The 16,198-nt window shown below is 49.1% G+C and overlaps 1 protein-coding gene and 2 long non-coding RNA genes across 5 annotated transcripts in view; 2 read left to right on the top strand and 1 right to left on the bottom strand.

The window, feature by feature from the left end:
• LOC127693245 (uncharacterized) overlaps nucleotides 1-3,316 on the top strand; it is a 19,671-nt gene extending 16,355 nt beyond the window's left edge. Inside the window, exon 3 of the long non-coding RNA XR_007979672.1 lies at nucleotides 1,759-3,316. This is a non-coding gene — a long non-coding RNA (uncharacterized LOC127693245). The remainder of the gene's footprint in view (nucleotides 1-1,758) is intronic.
• On the bottom strand, nucleotides 3,209-13,042 carry LOC127693242 (secreted and transmembrane protein 1b-like). Its single transcript, XM_052193890.1, has 4 exons — nucleotides 12,955-13,042; nucleotides 6,082-6,247; nucleotides 5,538-5,846; nucleotides 3,209-4,965 (listed from the first exon to the last, which is right to left on the bottom strand). The coding sequence occupies exons 2-4, from the start codon at nucleotides 6,173-6,175 to the stop codon at nucleotides 4,730-4,732; spliced, it is 639 nt and encodes a 212-aa protein (XP_052049850.1). The 5' UTR covers nucleotides 6,176-6,247; nucleotides 12,955-13,042; the 3' UTR covers nucleotides 3,209-4,729.
• Nucleotides 4,879-16,198, top strand: LOC127693244 (uncharacterized). Of its 3 annotated transcripts, none has more exons than XR_007979670.1 (3): nucleotides 4,879-4,976; nucleotides 6,256-10,634; nucleotides 11,484-16,198. It is a non-coding gene; the product is annotated as an uncharacterized LOC127693244 (long non-coding RNA). The 3 variants fall into 3 exon arrangements; XR_007979671.1 differs by having other exon boundaries at nucleotides 6,256-12,113; nucleotides 12,205-16,198; XR_007979669.1 differs by having other exon boundaries at nucleotides 6,256-16,198.

Genomic DNA, 16,198 nt, shown 5'->3' with positions numbered 1-16,198 from the left:
ACAGGTTCAGAACTATACTAATATCCTTGCCAAGTACTAATTAATTACAGGAAAACTATAATTAGCCTCCCATACATGCTTTTAAGGTGTAGCCTAAAGCAAGTAACTAAAAATATAAACAAAGTTTGTTACTTAATAGCTAATGGTCCTTGTCAGAGATCTGCTAAATATGCAGTTTAAAATGTTTACTGTGACAGAGACACCCCAGCTCTTAGCAGTTATCCCCCCAAAATATCCAAGAAGATAATGAAGCATAACAATTATGCTGACTCCACCTAGATTGTGGTAACACTAAATTCTGGGCAAGACTTCCCAATGTCTCACATGCTGCCAGGACCCAGCCCAAACTGGGCAAGCAGAACTCTGGAGAGTTGCTTGCTTTTTGTTTTGCTTTGCTTGGACAAGGTAAGGTCGGTCCCCCGAAATTACTCCTCCACAGAAAAGTTGCTCATGTTCTGGGCCTACCCGCTCGAGGACTGATGTTACCCTGGTGCCTCTGTCCCAGGCGCCATGGGGACCACGGGAGCTTGGGATGACTAGGTAATGGACTGATCTGTCATTTTAATTGATACATAAGCCATTTGGATTATACTTCCTGCTATGATTTATCCTTTCAGGCCTCTGATGCGTTGACCACTAGGCTAACTGCAACTTTGTCAGCTTGTCAGCAGCAGGCAACCAGCTCTTTCCCCCAAGGCTGCAGCCACCTTGTTAATTAGTCAGCTCATTAGTTAAAGCGGCTCAATCTCTTGTTGAAAAAAGGCAGACAGACAGGTTTGCCTTGCCAATAGGCTTCATATTAAAGGATAAACAGATTTGCTTTGTAATGACTATTCTCAATAATAACTACTCAGGTCTCTGGTAAATAGATTTTTTTCAAAAAAGGCTTAAAGGTCCATGCAAGTTCTCGGGGGCTCAGAAAATGACTTAAAATGTATAAATGCAATTTCTGGTGGTATTAACTAATGATTATTAATAATTCTGCCTACAGGCATATAAATGATGGGAAATGTTTTAGATTCCTTCCTCCTCCCTCTGTGCCATACTAAGATTTCGAAGGTTCAGCATTTTGACATTGATCAGTCATGAGCTCAAGATTTTTAAATTTCCTTTGACTGTATAATTATAGACAGAAAGGTGCTTCTCATTCACATAAAAACATATGTCTGGCCCTCTAGACATAGAAAAGAAAATGTCCACGCTTTTAATCCCAAAGCGATAGTCTATTTCAGCTGTTTTACAGTGTGGACTTCAGTACAGATTAATTTTTTAAAAAGATTTATTTATTTAATTTAAGTATACTGTAGCTGTCTTCAGACACACCAGAAGAGGGTGTCAGATCTCATTACGGATGGTTGTGAGCCACCATGTGGTTGCTGGGGTTTGAACTCGGGACCTTCGGAAGAGCAGTCAGTGCTTTTAACTACTGAGCCATCTCTCCACCCCCTCCCAGATTAATTTTTAATATATTTAACACTTCTTTATCATTTTTGTAAACTAAAAATTCATGTTAGGGGGCCAAAGAAGTCATAAGACTTGAATGCACCTGTCATGTGTCAGGTCAATGGATTCCAGGTAAGTACAGCCCAAGTTTCCACACCTGTCTGTTCTGAGGGTGGGATTCCTCTTTCCCCAGGTCCTGGGACTCCACCCCTTCCCCAGTTACTTGCACTATAGGCCTGAAAGTTCCAAGCGTAAGATTTTTCCTTTAAGTTCCCAGTTGCTAACTTGAGTTCTAGTCTATATTTGTTTCCACAGATGTCCACTTGGCTGACAGACACCACCCAGGAATCAGCTGCAGGCTGCAAATGGCTGAGCCGGGGACCTGCTGAAAGCTGATATGACCCAGTCCAGCTGATGTGGTTGCTCCGTGTCTCTTCAGCTGTGTCAGCTAACCAGATGCTTCTGACGAGTTCCCCGTCGTCCAGCCTCTGACTAGCCATTCACCCTTCCTGGGCCCTGACAATGACGGCCTAGTTTCAGCTGGAAGTAGTTAGAAAATTGAACATGACATCCCTGGTCCCCTAAAAGGCTGAAATGTTAAGTCAAAAGAAAATTTCCTGTCATAGGGGACAACATGGCTACCCATAATGCCAACTGGCATACCTCGAAAGTGAGCTCAGGCTTATCACCAGGTTGATTCATTAATTGAAATAGTTCTACAATATGATCCGGCTCTTGGCCTGATTTATACAGAACAAAGAGGTATATTATATGGCTTTAAGAGGAAATTATTTCTACACAAGACATTCAAGATTATAATTTGAGTATACTCAAAGAATCATTACAAAATGGCACCTGAGATACCTGATCACACGGACACAGGGCACATGGGGGAGGGGCCTGCTGGAGGAGTTCAAAAGCCACCAAGAAACAGGGATCAAAGTACCAGGGAGGGGCAGCTCACGTGGGCATGGCACAAGGCTGGAGCCCTGTGACTAGAGGAGGGAGCCAGGGCGCCTGGGCAGTGTAGGGCAGCATTCAGTCTCAAGCAGAGAAAACCTGAAAAGAAGCCTACAGGGAAGAAGGAGAATCCAGGGCACCTACCCAGTTTCTTTTGTAAGATTCCTGTGGTGACTAAGCAGTCCCTTCTACTAGGACGAGGGGTCAGAGTTGACACCGGCTGTGACTTTTGTGTGGCAGCAGTCTTGACTGGTTTTAGGGAGTATGTAACAGGTTTCAGAAGCCCCAGATGCACGGGGTCCTATGAACTGTCTCCGATGTGACCCCAGGCACCAGAGGAGTTGGTGGGCTGGCTTGGCTTGAATTGGCCCAAACCCAGCATCATAACGACACTGCCCTTAGCTTAGACCACTAAGGTACCTGTCCCTGTGCACCTGGGTTCAGGGTCACCACCTCAAAGCTGCTATGGGCCTGATCTGGAGCAGGTCAAAGACAACCGGAAGCATCCTCAGCCTCTGCCTTGACCTTTAGGTTTCCATGCGTAGAGCTAACCAAGTGTTGTGTGGTTAAAAAATGTGTGCGCACTTGATTGTATGAATGTGCACCACATGCACGCAGGAGCCCGTGGAGGTGGAAGTGGTATTGCATCCGCTGGAACTGGAGTTACAGGTGGTCGTGAGCACCACATGGGGTGGGAACCAAACTGAGGTCCTCTGTAAGAGCGCCAAGTACTCTCAATCCCTGACCCATCTTTCCCGCCCTGTTTTTTTTTTTGGGTTTTATGTTTCTCAATAACACACGTACATCCTAGCAGACGTATGGCTTTATCAAACCATTGATTTACTATATTTAACAATTTGCATCATGAAGCTTTTTTTTCTGAAGCATGAATTATAGTATATATAAGATGAAACTATTCAAGTTGGTATTAGAATAAAGAAGATGAATGCGCCCAAGAGGAACAGTTGGTGAGGGTGGAGGTAGGTAGAGAGTCAGGAATTGGTTCTCCGGGAATTTGAGGGCCCAGCTGTTCCCAGAAAAGCAGTGCCCTCTAGCAGACCTCTGCCTGCTCAGCTCTTTGTCCCTGAGGGCTCCCTGCAGACAGGCACACACCACCCCCTTGTGGTAGGAGTGTGGTGATGCATCATTTTGGACCTGTAATTCTGGGGTAAGACTGTGGACCCTGACAGCAGGACCTGTGTGTGAAGCCAGCTATTGCTGTGAGTTAGAAGACACGATCTATGTGCCTGGAGCAAGGCTGCTACAGAATCTCTCACCAGCCCCTGCTGGCACCGGAGACCAAAGGGAAGCGCAGTGAGTTTAGCAGGGAAGGAGCTCAGGCCCCCTTTATAAAGTGGGGGTGGGGATGGGGGAAGGATAAACCCTGAGGGCCAAGGGCCTTGCTGCTTGGAATTTCCCTAATTTTGGGAAAAGTCGAGGAGCAGAGTAAGCAACTAGCGGTCACAGGGGAAAGGGTGTTGTTGAGAGACAGAGGCCCAGATCATCGCTTATCAGGTCTGTCCTGGTGAGCCAAAGTCCCTGTCTCTGCACAGGACATGCTGGGATCCCGTGTCTCTCCCCAGATGTGGGACAGGGGCTACTGTGCCTAGCAAATACAAGCAAGGTTCTTCCTCGCTGTTGCTGGTGGGTGATTCTATAGGTCCATAACGGGATGGGGGATGGGATGGGAAGTGGGGTGTAATGGGGGGAAGGGGGGCTTCAGGGGCTCCAAGTCCATGGTGTTGGCCTTGCTCTAGGTCCTCCAAGCATAAAAATCCCTTCTGCAGGGGGCTCCCCGCAGGCTCCAATCACCCAAAGGGCTCAGAGCCTCCTCATCTGGAGAAAGAGGGAGTCAGAGAAGGAGGAAGAAAGGAAAGGAGTGTGGAAGGAAGGGAAGCGGAGAGGGAGAAGTTGCCTGGGTTCCTGTCTTGGGCTGTGGGAGGCACAGACACTCCAGCGCAGATAGGTCACACAAACAGATAAACCACACTCTGAAATACTTGATGTCCCCCAAATCCTAACAGAGCCTACGTTTTGAGTACAGGAGGGGCTCGGTCAACTTCCAGGGCATCCTCAATTAAAAACTACAGCTCTGTCCTCAGTGAAAATTTTCTTGGAGTCTGGGGAGGAACCTGAAGAGTACAGACCCCATTCTGACCCATGGGTGTCCCAAGGTCAAAATGAGGGCTTGGGGACAGAGTTCCTGTGAGCTTGTCCCCAGTCAGGGCTTGGATTGTCAGCCATAGCCAGGTGAGGTTCTCTGTAGCCTGTTGTTTGTTGCTAATAAGGCGCCTTAAGTATCTTTTGGGGCAGGAATTGGAGGACTTTAGGACAGTGTCAGGTAGGGTCTACCAGGAAACTCATGACTCAGACTAGGTACTGGTCTGTGGAACTTCGGGGAATGGCATCGCTTGTACCAAGCAAACGCACTGATCCCTGTGATGATGATGATGATGGTGGTGGTGGTGATGATGACGATGAAGATAACTTCTGTCCTCTCTGCACTTAGGGACTCAGCATGGACCGGCAAGCTCTCTGGTTCCTGGTTGTCAGTGGCTAGACCTGGAGCAGAGGTATGAATGGGAATTGCTTTGCATAATGAATTCACTCTGGCATCTGCTCTGCCCTTGTGCCCCTCCCACCCCTCCGAGCTCCCACCATGGACTCCTCTAGAGGTGGGAAAGGCTGTGCAGAAGGTTGCGGGAGCTATGGGAGGGGTTCCAGGAATGGGGGCTATGTGGCCCGGGAGGGAACACTGTGAAGGGGATTGCAGAACGTGAACAGTTTCCAGCTCTTAGCTTCTTCCTGGCCTTGGGGTTCTACCAGAAACAACCGATCAGGTTTGGGGATAGCAGCTGTGATGTACCTCCAGGTTAGATCCGAAGGAATTCTGACGGCACCCTGTCTCCTACAGGCTCATATGGCTGTGTTGGGTTGAACTGGTGTGAGAGATCAGAGTGGAACCCAGAGGGACTATTTAGGGGAGGGGAGGCTGGGGAGGGCCGTCGGGGTTTAGATACGTAGGGTGCTTGTTTGTATGCAGAAGCAGGTGGCCTCCAGAGCTCCACTGCGAGGCTTCCTCTCTGCTTCTTCTTCCCTTCCTCACCCCACTCACTTCCTAGCAAACAACTCACCAGTAACATTCAGGGTGAAGTTTGTCAAAGTTTTCTGGAATCCACGCAGCGTCCACCAGTACTCCCCTGCGTGGATGCCCTGAGCATCTGTGATCACCAGCTGGGCCTGGCCTCCTTGAATCTGAAGCTGCCATGAATCATTAGAGTGGTTTCCTGGAGGCTTTTTATTAAAGATGGTTGTAGTCGTTCCATAGGCAGTCAAATTAATGGTGACCTCTCTGAAGATGGTGGAGACGTTACAGGCCATCACCACGCGGCCGCCTCTGTCTACAGACACCTCATGCTCAGTGCAACTGGGGCGGTCCCAGTCTGTGTAGAGAGCACACTCTTTAGGCTGCAGCCTCAGTCTTTGATACCCCTACTAATGCTCCGACACTGATCCCAGACACTATTACTATTCCATCATCAGTTACTCTCAGAGGTACATGGCTCGACTCAGCCTTCAACAGTTTCCACCATATTGGCTCTGTGAAGTCAAGGTCACTACTTGGGCCCGAATTTGGTCTGACCCGCCCACGGTGAGGCTAGAAAAACCCAGACTTACCTTTATTAGTGGCATTCAGGGAGGCTGCCAGTAGAAGGAGGGCCCAGAGCATTCTGGGAAACAGGCCAGAGGATGTTCCAGAGTAGGCCAGCATGGTTCATTCCTAGGATGGGCCTCAGGAGACAATTGCTCTGGTCAGCGTCTTTTTTTTTTTTTTTTTTTGACACTGTATAGAGGAAGGAAGGAAGAAGGGGTCAGAAGTCCCCAAAGCAACTGCAGACACCCACGAAAACACCACCAGTCTGAGAAGAACTTTGCAGCCCAGTGTCCTCCTGCCCACCCCTGCCCAGATTCCTGAGCCTATGCAGGGCTCTCAGCCGCCAGAGAAGCCCCTCGTCCTGTCCTCACATTTGATAGAGTGTGGGGCTGGCTGAGGTAACGTGAAGAGCAGACGGCAGACAGGAACACTGAACTGGCTGTTTGTCCACATTTTCTTCCGAGCTTTATGGCAAGCCAGGCGAACCACCCGAGCTGTACTTTGTACAGAAACAGGGTCATGTCACAGTTTCGACGCATTGGCTTGTGCTGTACCCTGAGTGGCCTCAGTCCGTGCACACCTCCTGCCTCTCAGAGCCGCCTTGCTCTCTCTAGTGGCGCTCTCTGCTGTTCTCACACCCTCCCCACCTGTCCTTATTCACTTGTTCAGCCTCCCCCACACTGAGCAGCTTAGCTTGTAGGATGTGGTCTGTGTAGTCCCACAATGGCTGTCTCGAACCAGAGAGGCCAAGGATCTGGGAGTTCTGTCTACTAGGCTCCGCAGTCCCAGTCTGGTGCTGAAGGCCTGGGGGATTGCCGCTTGTCTTCGGCCTGTGTTGAGATCCTGAAGAAGCAGGTTCTAATGTTGGTGAGAGACAGCAACGGCAGCAGGCTAGATGAACTTTCCAGTGAGAGCATGGGCAACCCAGCAAAAAACAGCTTGCTTTTCCCTTCCCGTTATCTGGTCACCAGGAGGTGCTGCTCGCATTTAGGGTGATTCTTCTTGCTTCAGATAATCTGAGGTCAAAAAAATCCCACACGGGAGTGCCCAGCAACTGTGTTTTAGTTGACTCCAGATGTAAGTCATGTTGACAACCAAGACTTGCCACCATGGTAATTTATGCCAGAAAAGGTGAGACGCTGTCAACCCTGCACTGCCTGCCAGCCAAGCAGCCTGCCCAGAGCCTTCTTGCTTAGACCCAAGCCCTGCCTACTTGCCTGATTGCATATTACTTTTGAACTATACACTTTTAAAGAATGAGTTGTTATGTTTCTTCTGTCTACCACATGCCAGGCTGCGTGCTGGTTTTAGCCAGTAGACCAGTTCTCCTTCACCTCAGAGTCAACCCAGCTGACTCTAATGGGAGAGGCAACTCCAGGTTCCTGGACATGCAAGCTGCATCTGATCCATCCTTCACAGCCTTGATGTGTAGTTCCCAGCACAGGATTTACACCCTCCTGCATATCCTTACCAGTGCAGCCTCTGTGGTATATATAGATCCTGCTCAAGCGGCCCTGGGACATTGACTGGCAATAAAAGAGAAGGCCCTATAAAACACTGACACCTCCCTTTAGGGACCTCATCTGCCAGAGAGCTCCCCAAAGATAGCATGATAGATACAACCTTACTTACAGTTTACTGCCTCTTCTGTAAATATGTGATAACCTGTTTTCCAGCTCCTCCTACCTCCCACCACCCTAAACACAAACACATGCATGCTCATATATGTACATACATGTGTACATGCATGTACATAAATATGTTGGAGGAGGGTGAGGACAGAGATGAGCAACCATGATGTCATCAGCTCTGTGATTCCCACAGGCCTGATACATGCTATACACATAGTAGGTACTCAAGCAAGTGTGTCTGGACCCATGTATGAAGGGACCCTGTCCAGCCTCTCTGAAGCCTCACAGACTTGGACATGGAGCATGGCTTTGCTCTCTGGGACATTAGCCAGTAGCCCTCAGGAAGGTGTGGTCATTGCCCGTGGGAGGCCTAGTCCATACTCCCACGCTGGAGCTAGGCCAGTCAAAGGTCAGTCTTGGTCCTTATCTGGACTCAGGTGACATGGAAAATTAGCAGCCTTAGCCCAGAGAGTGTTTACGTAACACCTGCTGATTCACGGTTGAAGTAAAGATCGGTACAAACCATGGAAAGTAAGAGACTGGCTGGGCTGGGCCTCGAGGCAGTGGGAGTGAGACCCAGCAGTCCTGGGAGGCTGGCGCTCCTTCCTCATCCTTCTGGACTCAGCACTCTGGGGGAGGCAGGAAGCTCTCAGCTTGCATTCCCTACAAGAGTCTCCCTGTTGGCTCTTAGGAAGCCTCTGAAAGAGTCAACCATACCTCACACCCCACATCCTAATCACAGCTGCTTCACCTGACTCACTATTTGAACCTGTCTTCCCGTTGGTTCGTCACTTCAGGAAATGCATCTGTGAAGTCCCCTCCAGTTGCCACAAAATATTCACGTTAGAAAGCATCTTGGCCTGAGGGTACCCTAAATCCTCCTGAAAAGCTGGAACTGACACTTCTGTGGTGGCCTCCATAGGAAGCTGAAATCTTTGTTTATCAAGCGTGCTGCCCAGGTCCCAGGATTCTTGATCGTCCAAGGCCAAGACCGTCCTCCGACTTCACACTCTCACCATCCACAGCTCCTTCCCATGCTATGATGTCATCACAGTGGGAGCCATGATGTCATCACAGTGGGAGCCATGATGTCATCACAGTGGGAGCCATGATGTCATCACAGTGGGAGCCATGAGGTCATCACAGTGGGAGCCATGAGGTCATCACAGTGGGAGCCATGAGGTCATCACAGTGGGAGCCCAGATGCTCTGATGCTCATCTCTCTCAGGTGCCTCTGCTTGGAGAGGTACTATGGCTTTGTTCTAGTCGCTATGGCACTGGCTAGGGACCACAATCAGGGTGAAAACCACAGCATAATGAAACCTTACAGTAGACCAAGATCCCTTCCCAGGAGGACTGAAGGTATGGGGGCCCGGCTGCTTGTTCCTGGCCTCCTTGAAGCTGGGCAGGTAGCCCTGACTTTAAGGTAGCCTTTGGTTTGCTCTGCACACAAATGCCAGGTGGACTGGGATTGGCTATCAGAGAAAATGCCTAGCATTGAGCTGTCCCTTGGGACACTTCCCAGCTCTCAAATCTGTTTCTGAAATTAGATAGCTATCCCCTCTTTCTCTCCCGTAGCCTAACTTTGCCTCTCTTGGTGACTCAGTTAGAAATGGATTTAGGAGCAGCCCAGCCAAGGGGGCATAAGAAACACATCAGTCCAGCAGTCTTTCCCTCTCTGAGCCCTGGGTCCTTCATACAGAGGAGTTTTGTCTTCACCAGAACTCCAGGCAACATTATGGTCTATGCCTCTCTTCTCTGGGTATTTGGGATTCTGTGTGAGAATCACAGGTGGATATTGTCTTTCCACCAGGTCAGACACATCCCCGGGACTCTAAGAGCCCTGCGTTCAAGCTCACCCTCCAGTGTGCATATTCCGCTGTTTGTTCCTTGTCAGGGACAAGACCAGCCCTGGCCACCTGAGAGTCTAGCCCGAGCTCAGCACAGAGAGTGTCCCCTGGATCCTGGATACAGATGTCAGTGATCAGGCAGGCCCTCTAGATTCTGAGAGCCGGCACACCCAGCAGACCACTGGGCCAAGTGACTCCAGTCCAGCCTGTGGCCATGTCCACCTCTAGTGCCATGTACTTCCCTTTCTGAGAAAGGGCAGAAAAACAGGGAAGCAATGGGGACTTGGGAAAGAAAAGGATGATTGAGAACTCTGGCATGGTTAACATTTTTTTGAAAGGTTACTTATATAGAGTCTATATTCCTTTATATAAAATATTTCCAAGTAAAAAATGTTAAAATGACTGGCTGTGGCAGTGGTACACAGTTTTAATCTCAATAGTTGGGACAAAGAAGCTGGCAGATCTCTGTAAGTTCAAAGCCAATTTGGTTTACATAACAAGGTCTAAGCCAGCCAAGGCTACACAGGGAGACCCTGCTTCCTAAAAACAAACAAAACCCCAAAACAAAACAACAAAACAAAAACTTAAAATAGCAATGAACATGCCCAAGGCCTGAGCTAAATATGTCTTTGGTGTAACTACCTGATACTTTCCAGGACTCAAACACAGAAGACTGTTGCCTTCTGTTTCCACTCACGGCACACGCTACCTTCCCGAACCTGTGATGCAGGAGTTACCTGTCCAGTGTCCCTCAGAAACACCATTGCAATCTCATTTAAATTTGTTTGTTCTTCAAGTCAAGGTTTCTCTGTGCAGTCCCGGCTATCCTGGAACTCACCCTGTAGACCAGGCTGTTGAACTCACAGATATCCACCTGCCTCTGCCTCCCAAGAACTAGGACCACAGCCAGCATCATTGAGTTAAGAGGATGACTTGTATTTTTACTTTTGGTTTATGAGTGTTTTGCCTGCATGTTTGTGCACCACACACAAGCCTGAAGGCCTCAGAGGGCAGAAAAGAAAGGAGAACTTGGAACTGGACTTATGGACAGTTGGGAGCAGCTGTGTGTGTGTCTTAGGAACCGAGTCTGCATCTGTAAGTACTCTTAACCTCTGAGCTACTGATCTAGTCCCAGCATTTAAATTTCTCAATAAGTCTTTGAAGGCAATCCCTTCAAAACACACCAAATTCCTATGCATGCCTATTTGAAATACAACAAAGTATTTAAGTTTCCTTTGAGAGTGGAACACCACCAGCTACTCCTTGGCCTCTTACCCTTAGGGGATGGCACGTGACTCTTGGGTGCATCTTACTCTTTTCTTGAAATTCTTTCTTTATATTAACCCCTGTCTTTGAATCAGTCTATGTTTAAAATGTCTTTTAAGGGATGGTGAGGTAAATTTAGGTAGCTGCCTCAAAATTATGAATGTCAGGGATCTACCCCCAGAAACCTCGTAAAGGCCTAAAGAGAAGACAGACTCCATGAAGTTGCTCTCTGACCTCCACATCGTGTACACATATATACATGCGCACACCTACACACGTAGCCATGCCCACGCCCACACATATTCTTACACACACACAATTTTAATGTCTTTTTTCTGGGTGTAGTTGCACCTGGCTTTAATCCCAGCACCGTGGAGGAACAGGCACCAGAAAAATATCAAAGAAAGAGAGGGCCAGCTGCCAAGCAGCTGAAAGCCCTTGATGCCAAGTCTAACCTCTGAGTTTGGTCCTCGGGACTGCGTAGCAGAAGAAGACAAACTTGAAGTTTGACTCTCCACAGCTAGTGTGGCTCTGACTTTTCTCCAAAGTCCTAACTGCTCCACGCCTAACATGAGAGTTAGGAAGAGAGCCTTCTTCTTCCAGCGGACTAGGGTCACATGCCACCCTGGTGAGGGTGAGATCTGCAAGGGGGAGAAGTTAGTATTGTTCCTCTTTCAGGTCTCTGCTTTGTCTGTGGCCCCAGACCCCGGCCACCTTGGCTCTCGGGCCCTGGGAACCTCTGGAGTTCTTCCCGCTGTAGCAGGACCTCTTCACCTACATCAGCAGAATGACCAGAAGCATGAGGAGCCTGTGTCCACCTCGTTGGTGTCTGTGTCCTTTCTGCTCCAGTTCATGCACAGCTCTGCACATAAGTATGGTAGTTACTCAAGGAGCATCTTCCCAACCTCCCCGAACGCCTCACGGCTGAAGAAACAAAGACGGGAGTCTCTGAAGCATCTGCTGGCTTCACAGTGTCTTGTTCCATATCCCCCCAAAATGCATGAAAAGTCTCTAGTCTTAATTTGCAGTGACCCGGGGTGTGTGTGTGTGTGGGGGGGGTCAGAATAACATTCGCACAGATCCTTTAACCCAGTCACCTCTTGGGAACCCCATTATCCCTCAGGAAGGACTCCTTGGTGGCACCCTACTCAATCAGAACTGAGACAGTGACCAACCAGCTACATTGTGACCAGGACTTCTAATGATCTAGACCCTTCTGACTCCTCGTCTTAAACCCAAAGCTCATGTTAGTACCTGAAAGATGGGTTGACAGATTTTGTTACCACTCTTGCCCAAGGACTGCATTGGGTAAGTTCCTTTCCTGCATTTTTATTTGCTTTCTTAGGGGTGTCAGCAGAACCCACATTTTGGAGCCCTCAGATTTGGATCTCTGTTTCAGGGCTCAGGTTACATAGCCAGCATGGTCTGTCACCTTTCTGACGCTCCCTTCCCAGTGCCTTTGCTGACTCTCCGGATGGGTCTGATGCCCTGGCCTGTGCCTACCAGGTGTGAGTGCTGGGCCACGGAGGAAGCAGCTCTGATCCTGTCTCGCACAGCACAGTGGCCTCCAGCTCAGCATCAACCTGGGAGTTGCATGCATGGAGCCTCCAGGATTTTGGAGAAGAAAGTCACAAGAAGAACCTTCAACCCCACAAGCAGAAGTTGGCCTCTACTCACATTAAGATGAGACCCAAACAACGGGACCCACAGGGTCCCTGACCGAGCATAACATAGACTCCTGATTCCCTGAGTGGCCAGCCTCAGAAGTTGACACATTGGCCGCAGCTTACCTGTGTGCACCAACTCCCTCCCCTGTAGGCCTGGGCACTGACCCACGGTCAGATGACAAGAAAGCGTTCTATTTTCTTCTTCCTACTTAGTACACACCAAAGCACCCAGCTGCAGCCTCGGCTATCTCCTGGAGCTTACTGTGAGGCGCCTGGAGAGACACAGATCTCTGCTTCCAATGTCCAGGGCGCCTGGACACTCCCTCAGCCTCACCTTTACTCAGGACAAATCCTCAAGACGGAGGCATCCAGTGAAGAGAGGGTCCCAGGGAGGCTGCAGCCAGGGACATCCTGCCTTGAGCTTTCACCCCACAGGCTTTAGAATCCCAACACTCTGGGTGCCGCGTCCCCTCAAGTCTCACCTGTGTGGGTGCTCCAGCTTCGTACCTGCTCCTCAGGCAGTGAACTCTGGTGTAGCCCTTACTGAGCTCATCCTGACCTGAGGGCGTGGCTGAGAGGAGGCGGTCCAAGTACCACCCACTTTCATACACAACAGACGCATTAATCGAGGAAGAAAGCAAACTCTGGGAAACAGTGTCACTTTCAGGAACTACCCTGAGTACACAGGACAGTGACGCCTTCATTAAAATATTTTAATTGGAAGCGGCTTTTAGCCGCTTGTCTTAAGAACACAGGAAGAAAGTCTAGGCTTTTTCCTAGAAAAGTCCTGGCTGAGGTCAATGTTTGATTCAGGGCACAGGGGCTGCTCATTTAGGGGAACTTGTTTCCCTGCATGGGACATCACAGGCAAGATTACTCTGGGCCATCATGCAGGGAAAGGCAGGAGCTTTAGAATCGACCTAAGGAAGGCAGGAGCCTAGTGCCCACAGTGGACACAGTCTGTGGGTTCCATGTTCACAGGGTTCCCAGATACCCCTTGTGCCAACACATGTTAGAAAGAGGGTCAGATAACCACGATCCCACTATTGTATCCTTCCCGGCAAGGCTTTGGCTACCAGACCAGAGGTAGGTGGGGGTCCTCCGTATGGTGGGGCAAGAATGTCCCTTGATAAGGAATCTTGAAGGGCAGCTGAAGGTTCTCAGTGTCTCACCCACACTGTGAAAGTGAAACTAGATTGTTTGTTTTGAAACTACAACGCTCGGACAAGAACATTACGGTCTTCCCCAGTGACAGTCCCAACTCTAATGCGATACATGCTTAGCGTACATCTGGAGAGTCTGTGTGTAAAAAACACCTACCCTGGTGTGAATGCAGTCCTGCTGCTTGTGTCCTGCTCCACTAGGAGTCACCTTCTGTGCATTCTCTGATCAGAAACTCCTCTGCCAGGAGTTGTGACATCTCTTGACTCATCCATAGATTTTTTTCAGATTTATGCTCCAAGGTCACTTTCAATTTACTCAGCAGGATCTGCTGAGGATTTAGGAGTGCTGGGTATCTATTTCCTGTTGTCCTCCATGGCTTGATCCTGTTTTTAATCTCTCTCTCTCTCTCTCTCTCTCTCTCTCTGTCTCTCTCTCTTCCTAGCTCCCTCCCCTTCCCTCCCTCTCCCCCCTCTCTCTTCCTAGCTCCCTCCCTCCTTCCCTCCCTCTCCCCTCTCTCTCTCTCTCTCTCTCTCTGTGTGTGTGTGTGTGTGTATGTCCTACCTTAGGTGCTATCCACATTTTTGAAACAGGGTCTTTCGTTGGCCTGGGTTTCATCAGGTATACTAATGAGTCTGCGAGATCACTACCTTCTCAGTGCTGGGATTATAACTGTGCACATCATACTTGGCTTTTAATTTTTTTTTAACATGGATTCTGGGAATCAAACTTGGGTCCTCATTTTTGCAAAGCTGACACTTTACCAACTGAGACATCTCTTCAATCCATCCTTTTGTCTTCCATGCATTTGGGGTTTGCATGCACGACTTCATGGTCTCACACACAGTGTCATCTGTAGATATGGCTCATGTCCTTGGGCCATGTGTGTGCTCTCTTCTCGGGAAGCTGAGTTTTACCTGTGTCTCCATATCCAGGCAGCCGATACCGTGGGTTACTCACTACCTATTTGGACTGACTTGAGCCAACAGTGACAGGGAGGGGGAAGGGGAAATGGAATGAGTTGGGTGTTAGTGAAGCCTTGGGGATGGAGCAGGAAGAAAGATGTGCATATGGCGGGGGCAGGGGTCAGATTGCAGTTTAGGTTTCTGTTGTCAGGAGCTTGGTCTTGAAGGTCATTTTCCTTTGGGGTCTGAATCGTGTCCTCACATCTGTAAAATATCACCTGAGGTAAAACACTAGCTTGATTGAGAAGACCTGGTTTTGGCCCTGAAGAAGAGAGACTCAGGCTGTGACTAACCTGGAAGCACAACAGAGGCAGTTTATCTGGACCAATGGACAGCCAGGAAGACACCACAGAGTGGTTCTTCTCCTAGGGTGCAAGTGACAGGTTTGTGTCCAAACCCAGAATCAAAGACCCTGCAGACCCTGACCCCCCAGGACAGCAGGTAGAGCATGCACTGTCCTGGAGTCTCCTGTGAGCTTCTCATGCTAATGACAGAGTCGATGTGCATCACTGCGCGAGGTGATCTCCTGTGCACACGCAAACCATGCACATCATACAGGGACGCATGGCCCAGAGCACGTTCCTGCTGGAGCGGCAGAATTGTTCCCTGTGCTGGTGGTGGGTCTGAGGTCCCATGACACAGATAGCAGTACAGTGTAGGTGCAGACGAGTCTCTTGGGACTAGCTTCCTATTCTATGAAGACAAACCTGTTCGAGGGCAGACAGCATCTGTCCAGGTGTCCTTTGAAGGTTCCTACAAGAATTCTCTGCCCTGAAGGACTTCTGTCTTTGACCTTGACAGAGAACCGGGACAGGGAGCACAGTGGAACTGGCATTCACTCAATCCTCGACAAACAAAACCTAAAGAGACAGAAGCCATGGGGACCAGAACAGTTAGAGAAGCCTCTGACTCAGTTTCCCTCTGGGATTCCTGTAGCTGCAGGGGACGAGGGACTTCGTGGACCTGGAAGTCTCCCCCTTTCAGTAGAGGTTCAAATAATGGCTTTTAATGTAGCTTCATGCGTCAGCATTTGTGACTGGTTTAGAAAACTCATGACAAGCTTCAAGGGCCCTGAGCTGCTAAGTGAGAGGAGACCCAGGAGCTGAGGGGCTGCAACAAGACCTGTGGCCGTTATCATTTGATTTGATTACATTTAGAATGAATCACTTCTCCATATGTCTATGGCAGTATTCCCAGAAGTTTAACTGAGGAGGATGTGGGTAGCATCACTCTAGGGGCTGGGATTGGAATTCCAGATTGAACAGCAAGCCTTTAATCCCAGCACTTAGGAGGCAGAGGCAGTTGGATCTCTGTGAATTCAAGGCCAGCCTGATACACTGTGAGTTCCAGGACGCCAGGGTTACACAGAGAAACCCTGTCTTGAAAAAATGGAAAAAGAAAAGAGACAGCAAACTGGGCACCAGCAGTGGGTTTTTCTGTCTCCTGAGGGAACACAATGTTTTTCAGCTGCTTCAAGGTTTTGCAACCATGCCTTCCCCACAGATAGACTGTGTCCTCAAACTGAGACAAAATAGCCGTTTCTTCCCTAAACTGCATGTTTCAATTATTTTGTTTCAACAATAAAAGTAATTGACATGGT

Source organism: Apodemus sylvaticus, chromosome 10 (genome assembly GCF_947179515.1).
Source record: "Apodemus sylvaticus chromosome 10, mApoSyl1.1, whole genome shotgun sequence".
Lineage (NCBI taxonomy): Eukaryota > Metazoa > Chordata > Mammalia > Rodentia > Muridae > Apodemus > Apodemus sylvaticus.
This window is presented reverse-complemented; position numbering and strand designations above follow the sequence as displayed.

Excerpts from the sequence above, each read along its gene's own strand:
- LOC127693242 (XM_052193890.1), bottom strand. The coding sequence starts at position 6,175 with ATGCTGGCCTACTCTGGAACATCCTCTGGCCTGTTTCCCAGAATGCTC. Across the intron at positions 5,847-6,081 it reads CCTGAATGCCACTAATAAAG|ACTGGGACCGCCCCAGTTGC; the intron begins GTAAGTCTGGGT and ends CTCTCTACACAG. Across the intron at positions 4,966-5,537 it reads CTTCACCCTGAATGTTACTG|GTCTAGCCACTGACAACCAG; the intron begins GTGAGTTGTTTG and ends CCTCTGCTCCAG.